Source organism: Dreissena polymorpha, chromosome 1 (genome assembly GCF_020536995.1).
Source record: "Dreissena polymorpha isolate Duluth1 chromosome 1, UMN_Dpol_1.0, whole genome shotgun sequence".
NCBI lineage: Eukaryota > Metazoa > Mollusca > Bivalvia > Myida > Dreissenidae > Dreissena > Dreissena polymorpha.
Genome location: NC_068355.1, coordinates 147,127,609 through 147,135,846, shown reverse-complemented (window position 1 = coordinate 147,135,846; position 8,238 = coordinate 147,127,609). Strand labels below are relative to the sequence as shown.

The window sequence follows — 8,238 nt, the reverse complement described above, 5'->3', positions numbered from 1 at the left end:
CCGGTGTCATATTCCATTCATTATAGATGAGAAATTAGTAAACTCGTGGTTACTGTTACGTTTTGCAACCAAAAAAGTATTTGTTACCTCCAGTTTGACTGCCTACCGCATGCCGTGCGACGTAGTTACATTAGTTCAGCCGTGTTGACAGGTAGAGCTAGATATTTTACCGGATTGAAAATGTTCAACAGTGTCGGATGCATGATACTTTATGTGGAAATATTTATTGTACATTTGATATCAGGTAAGAATCAAAATTATGCAAGACTATTAGCCATTATTCTTTAATGTTGTGAATAAATACACTAGGTTTTCCAAATGTATGCTCACAGAAGTACGATACATATGTATCCGCTTGGTATTTTTTGTTATGAAAGTACCTGTAGATATAATATAAACCCAAGATGAGCATAATAATTAAGCCTTTAAGGTGACGAATACCAATGTTTTCAGCGAATCCGTCTAAAATAGAAAATAAGCTATATAAATCTTCTGGAAATTTTTTATACCGTGTTGTTGTTGGTTTTACAACAGGTGGATCTTTAAAAGAGCTTTTATTGTCTCAATCAGTCAAGCAATCAATATTACCTTGTAACATGGAGGTTATAAGTTTCAATAATAATGTTCAACAGCTGAAAATAATAAATAAAATGTGTATAAAGAATTGCTTGTTTTAAAGGCACAAACACGAGGAATTATGAATCTATGAAAGGACACATGAAAATGACGTTTTACTTCAATGTTTCAATATATTGATATATAATGCTGCGTATGGAACCGTTATGCAAAACAAGTCTACGTTAAAAATGTTTGAAAATGTATAATACAAACATGATACATATTCATGGGCATATAAGATAAAATGTATTTCACTATCTCTTTGTTTGTAAATTGTGTGGCTGTACCTGCGAATATCGATATGTTTTAATAACAATTGAGGAAAGAATATAGAAGGTTTGTAAATATAAAATTGAACAAATGTAAACAATAATTCAGACAGAGCTAAAGCATATGACAACTTAAAATTACAACCATGTCCTTAACATGTTAATATTACAGTTCCAGAACTGCCTTTTCTAGGTTAAAAACATCACATAGTTTGGAAATAGAAGCTGGTAGATGGTAATAACACAAAACCCAGTCCACTCAAAAACAAAGTATGTCGTGCATTTACAAGTTAGAAGAGTTTAAATTTTGATGTGTTCAAATGTAAACTGTTCTGTGTATTAAGATATTAATACTTTAACAAATGATAGAAAGCAATTTCAAATGCTTCCTAATTGATTGAACCTCTTCATTGTATTTATTTTTAAATCAATGTAAATTTGGCGAGTTTTGTAAGAAAGCTTTCAATTTGAGAGATAAGTATCATTTTTGCAATATGTCCATACCATACACGGGTATCACGTGACTATGTATGAGTGTATTTATACATTTCTACATGTACTTGAATTTTCTAGTATTTTTATTTAAGTGTGAAACAATTAAAATGTTTTGCATTTTCTATTGTTTATACATGTATTTAAAGATAAATCAAGCTAACCTTGTATTCAATATCATCGTAGTGTTAAGCGAAAAAATCATCGAACGTTTCATGTGTCAAATTAAATTTGTGATTAAAGATGTTTTTTGCACTGATGTGTTAATTGGGGCTTGCAATGTTATATACATTCTATAAATGATATGTGCTTTTGTATGTGTACTCTTCGGGACTTTCTGCCTCGGCGTAAACTGTAAACGGTAAAAATGGAAACTGTAAAACTGTGAAATTTCAATTTCAATATAATAACAGGACTGTTTTGTCTGTGGTGTGATATTGATTTTGCCAAAATGTACATATTTTCCTTAATGTTTTAGAAATGTCTCAAGTAAGTCGTTCGCGGTATACGAATAATTAATATTTCCGAAACTTCATTTATATGAAGCGAAAAGCTGAGTGATGACGTTTTCATTTTAGATATTTTAAGACAAGACAAGACGAGCGTTTCATTCGAGATCAGTACAAAGTACAGTTATTTTTAACAGAAAAAAGCAAACATTGAATCAAATACAGTGTACAGACTACGTAACATACACTTGGAGAGTATGTTAACAGATTGTCATATATCTAGTGCATATTTTATATAGTTTGCAACATTTTTAAGAACATATGCGTTAACAGATCCCATAAAATAATTGAATTACAGAACGTCTAGCGTAACGTAAAATCACTTATCGAGAAATCATCTCCCTATAGTAGTGTAACGTGGACAAATGCATAAAAAATGGTGCGCGTCTTCAAGATCGCAACTCCCACACAACAAACAGTATTTAAGGTTTCTTGGTATATTACTAGAACCATAACAGCCTGTATAATTCTTAATGAGAGAACACAAATCCTTATGCGTGTAGCAAATTCATCAGGTTAACAGGCAATACATGAATATCAATAGTTTCCATGGACAAAGTTAGTTTTATAATGAGCGTTATATGTTAACGCTGAACCACGCAATAATCAACCTTGACATTTTTCAATAAAGTTTCTTTATTACTCGCTGAAATGAAAAGAACTTTATATATTTTCTGGATTGAAAAATACCCCCGAAAACCCATTTTTATTCAACCATCGCTCGTCATCAGGTAGTGCACCACGTTTTCTGAAAACCATAATACTAGTTTTCGAACTACTGACTTCTTCTTCTTGTAATTCTTGGGGCGTACTGCCTACAAACGCCATATCCTCTGCAAATAGTAAAACCATCAAAACAATGTCATACAGCTCATTGCCAGCATTTGCATCAATTTTGTAAGAACATGTTAAGTCCTCTGATAACAGAGACAATTGCGAAGGGGAGACAACCTTCCCCTGTCTTAAGCCTACAGAATATTCAAAGAATTCGGAAAGACTGTAACAATGTTAAACACGTGATTTGACATGCAAGTATATAATAAAAAATAAGCAAAACTTTACCACGTATATCATTATGTATAATTTATACAAAAGTGCATTTCGATATATATAATCAAAACATTTTTTAAGATCAATAACTTTGCGATTTTAACAACTAGAGCTTTGTCACAGACGTGACGTAAACCTCCACATACTGCATTGACACATAATATTTTGCATGCTGTCTTCACAAAACAAAAGAACTAATTTATGGCGATTTTTAATAATTATTATGACATTATCATTAATGGCCATTTTGACCTTTGAACTCTTGAATTCGTGAACTCATGATAGGCCGTCCAATGGCTGTGAACAAAATTTATGTACAGAGTCATTCTAAAATCTCAAAATGAATGACATAGATATGGCCCGGACAAGCTCAAGTATGCCCATTTTGTGACGTTTGAACGCCAAGTTTGAACACCTTGACCTTGGAGACATTGACGTAATTCGTTCACATTACACACCGTCCAATGATTGTGAACAAATCTACCGAGTAATTTTAAAATCTCACAATGAATTGCATAGTTATGGCCCGGACAAGATCATTTATGGCCATTTTTTTACCTTTGGACTCAAAGTGTGACCATGACTTTGGAGATATCGACGTTATTGTTTCGCATTACACATCGTCCAATGATTGTGAACAAATGTACCGAGTAATTTAAAAATCGCACAATGAATGACATAGTTATGGCCCGGACAAAATCTTTTGTGGCCATTTTTGACCTTTGAACTCAAAGTGTGACCTTGACGTTGCAGATATCGACGTAATTCTTTCGCATGAATACCGTCCGATGATGGTGAACAAATGTTCCAACTCATTTAAAAATCTCACAATAAGGGACATAGTTATGGCCCGGACGAGCTCATTTATGGCCATTTTTGAACTTGAACTCAAGGTGTGACCTTGACCTTGGAGATATCGACGTAATTCTTACGCGTGACACACCGTCCAATGATTGTGGACAAATGTGCCAAATGATTTTAAAATCTCACTATGAACGACATAGTTATGGCCCGGACAAGCTCATTTTTGGCAAGTTTTGACCTTTGAACTCCAAATGTGACCTTGACCTTGGAGATATTGTCGTACTTCTTTCGCATGACACACCGTCCGATGATGGTGAACAAATGTGCCAAATGATTTTAAAGTCTCATGATAAATGACAAAGGTATGGCCCGGACAAACTCATTTATGGGCAACTCCAAGTGTGACCTTGACCTTGGAGATATTAATTTGAAACTTTGAAATATCCGATGTAGACAATTTGATTGAAAAACAGATATCTGCCTGTCTTTAAATCTGTATTATTTCTTTATAAATGCTGCACCTATATGTTTCCGGATATACTCAATAAGAATTATTGTTAGATTCAATACTTTTTTAATAGTACATTTCTTTTTTTAGTGTCATTTTCAAGGTAGTACACAAATCTATAGATTTGATTTTAACTAAAACTGGTCCGGAAATATTTATAAGCGAAACTCTGTATGATTTCCGGTAAAGGCAATTTTTTCTATCAAAAGAATCTGTATAGTTTTGTCTAAAATGTGATTGTTTTTTTTTAAATATTTTTTATTTATCGCTTGTACACCAATCTCGAGCCGGAAATGAATTGTGTGATTTAAAATGAACATGTACCGGAGCTATTCATTAGAAAAACTGTAAGATGTCAGACTTTTTTTTATTGAAAAGTAATATAAGCTTTTGCCTATAACTCTATATTTACATAATCCTTAAAATACCGTTTTTAAGGTAATATCAGAGTCCGTAGCCTGAAATAAAATTGATTTGAAATTTAAAAATTTACTAAACTGATTTTTTAATTAAATATAAATTTGCGATACAAATGTTATAAAAAAAAAATACTTGAGCCTTAAAGAAATTTCAACAGCTCCAATGATGTTCTCTACATTTCCCAAGCATGCCGTAATTGAATTTTTGTAAAAAAATAATAATTTATAATACAACACAAAAACAAATACGTGATGTAAACACATCACGTATTTGTTTAAATAAGTACGGATAATCAATTTAAGTAAGATAATTGTCTTAAAAATGTCCGTCCCAAGTGTGGATTAAAAGCGTTTATGCGTATGACAGTGACACCACATGTCTGCACATGTGTACATGTGTATACCGTTATTATGATAAGGTATCAAGACCTAATTCATGCCGAGTTTTATTACTCTTAAAAGAATGCAGATAAACCTTGTATCTTCAGTGCCGTAATGACGGCGCGTGTACATTTTCAGGGGCCGCATTCCGGGAGTTATCAATGTTTGTGAGTGTCTGCTGGTTAGTTGACAGAACATAGCGATGCCTATTAATTTGTAGGACAACAGGTCAAAGATGAAGATAACTTGCGCTTGCAATATGAAAAGTGCTAGCACCCAATATCACGAGAATTATTCAAATCCTATAAATTAGTATGCTGATTAGTCTTGGCGAAGGATGACCCCTTTTCACTCTCAGATCATATGTTTATAGGTCGATATCACAACGGCATTTTTGTTTTGAACACCTTTTTTAATCATCGGTACTTTATCAACGATGTTCCCTTCTTATGCAGATGCCAATGTGCGATATTATAACCAGTAAAATAGACAACGGACCAGTAAAATAGACAACGGAGCGTTATGTACTTGGGACAGACCTTTCCCATTAAAAACTTCGTAACACTATACGTACATTCCATATTAATTCACAGGAAACACTGCTGACTTGCGTCTCGAGATCTACTCAGACCTTATTGACATGATCGGCATTAACAACTCGTGTGTTGCATCAAGTGATGGCGGAAACTCATCGAAAGAGAAATCCGACCCCATCAGGCAACATAAAGTAACTCTGTCAAGACCCGCGTTTCACGAGCAGAACAGAGTCGATGCCGCAGTAGGGAGGTGTGAAGCGATAGACCTCGTGTCATACCGGTTAGAAAATGCAACATGGGCGTGCTGTACAGCGTCCCATAACATTAACTGGATTTTTGTCGACTGCGCTAAGCAAACGGTGCTTGCACTTGCTTGTTTGAATTTGCAATATGCCGATGATTTGTTGTCAAAGACCTGTGGCGAACTAAGTCTACGGCATCAGTGTCTCGAGTTCCAGTCACTTGATGGGAATGGAGTATGGTGCTCCAAGACATTCTTCGCCGAAACTGTCATCACTGAACGTGCTATCGCAGGTAATAAGTGAACCTTTGAAGAAATCTACAATTCAACAAATGTGTATAGATCTGTTTTATATTCGGACCTCTGAACAAGTCAACTTTATTATGTGTAATGTTCTACAGATTATTTATGGGTACAAACAATATTTTGTACAAGTACATGCTCATCGCACTTTGTATGATCAAGGTTATTTCAACCTTCAATGATCATACGTAAAGATGTGTATGATAATAATTATAAACATATTTTAACTCAAATATAACATATGTAAATGTTTCAGGTAACACATTGTATTGTATTGTTTATTGTTTAGCTCCGGAAGCTCCTGTGATAACCATGGAAACCGCCGCATACATGTGTGCTGCATTCATTTTGGTTGCGTTCATTCTCGCAGTCATTATCCCCGAGAGCAAGTGTCGCCCTTCTTACAAATACGACAAAGAGAAAGCACTCAGAGTACCACTTGAGATTTATGTGAGTAAAAATTTGACTCTTTTATTCAATTTTTCACAAAGTTTACATATGGGTATGACCTACACAACGTTTCTATACATAGCTAACATTTGAGTCTTGTTTAAAAAAAACTACTTTTTTTGGATTGGTTAAGTCTTATGATTCAAAACACACGTTAGTTATCGTTGCTTTTATTATTTCAAGGAAATGTGTGGTGAAACATATAAACCATCAGCAAAAAAGCGAAGATTGAATGATAACACGATCTGCAACGAGCGGTCACGACGCTTGTACGCTCACTTCCGAAACTTATCAATCGCTGCATCTACAAGATCTAGAACGGCAACAAACGATTATTCAAAATCTAATAAAAACGAAAACGAGAACGTCCTATGGAAAAATACGGAGAATATTGCATCACTTAAGAGAGACCTTGATAAACGAATTAATGTCAGTGAACCTTTCAATGTACCTACATGCAAGTTTCAAAATACTTTATCACATGACAGTAGCGAAGCGGCAAACGAGAATAATGAATTACATTGGAAATCAGATGACGCAGGGTGTAGTATTACAGAATCAAAAGCTGCGTCGTGTCAGAGTACGGACAACGAAGGTCATCAGTTTGATGAATCGTGCGACATCGAAGATAACGATGAGCTATGGAAATTATCTAAGGTAGCACGTCCATACATTTTGTCGTCGGAATTATATATGCACTCAAAAGACGAAGGCACGAATTTAAGATCAACACATATTTGGGAGTCAAGTTACAGAGGTGAACGATTAGGCGACGATAGTACCATTGATAAAGATCAGTACAGAATAAATATAGGCCCAATGGGAACAAAAATACCGAACGTTGGTTATCCTTTGCCATTTTGTACAATGAAAAAACACATATTTTCTGCCAAACATCTTTTTTTGGAGACAAGCGATCTGCAATACGAAAACCCATTTGATTTAAAAGATTTCTTGGATTGCTCAACGATAGCAAAACGGTCAAATAAACGAAGACAATTAACCCTTGATGACTCTCTGGAATATAAGGCTACATTAAATAACAACGAGCTTCTCTTTGAAAATGAAACCCGAGGTAAATCTCGACGCCAACGACGAAATAGGAACATAATTCAGTCAAACAGACTTAATTGCTTTGATTTTGTAGACTCCCATGACTTAGGTCAACAACCAAACCGAGATGGTTTAAGTTATATTGAGGATGAAAAAGGAATGGATTTTGATCGTGTTGATACAAAGCTTGTGGACTTGCTAAGTGAAATAAAGAGGCACCACAGCAATAAACGATTGCTTTCACGCATCTCTGAACGTGTAGATGAAAGTTTAAATGAACTTGAAAATGATATTACCGCTTGTCGCTTTAGCAGAAAGGCAAGTATATGTTAACATGATTAATGTTAATATTTCTCTGTGCTTTTCTATCGAGATAATTAATGTTAAAGACAGGCAACATGGCATGTTCCGCATCTGGACGTTGGTCGAAAATTTTGCACGTTCAATTAAAAAAATAACAATAGAAAAGCACGTGTACGAACATTCTGGCACACGCGTTTGAAAGACAACAAACATTTATTGAACTGGAATTTTGTCACATATTTGAATTAATTATATAACACTGTATATGAGGGAGAGTAATAACACTTATGAAATAAGCTCAC

At 34.5% G+C, this 8,238-nt stretch overlaps 1 protein-coding gene across 1 annotated transcript; it reads left to right on the top strand.

Annotated features, from left to right (window-relative positions):
- Positions 1-3,278: 3,278 nt before the first annotated feature.
- On the top strand, positions 3,279-8,050 carry LOC127857008 (uncharacterized). The gene is made up of 4 exons (XM_052393306.1): positions 3,279-3,312; positions 5,644-6,120; positions 6,420-6,580; positions 6,764-8,050. Exons 1-4 carry the CDS (start codon positions 3,279-3,281, stop codon positions 7,964-7,966), a joined length of 1,875 nt encoding a protein of 624 aa, XP_052249266.1. The 3' UTR covers positions 7,967-8,050.
- The last annotated feature ends 188 nt before the right edge of the window (positions 8,051-8,238 follow it).

What these genes read in the sequence shown, in the direction of transcription:
- LOC127857008 (XM_052393306.1), top strand. Translation starts at nt 3,279, where the DNA reads ATGAATGACATAGATATGGCCCGGACAAGCTCAA. An exon ending in TATGGCCCGGACAAGCTCAA is followed by an intron (nt 3,313 to 5,643) that starts GTATGCCCATTT and finishes ATTAATTCACAG; the next exon opens with GAAACACTGCTGACTTGCGT. An exon ending in GAGTACCACTTGAGATTTAT is followed by an intron (nt 6,581 to 6,763) that starts GTGAGTAAAAAT and finishes TATTATTTCAAG; the next exon opens with GAAATGTGTGGTGAAACATA.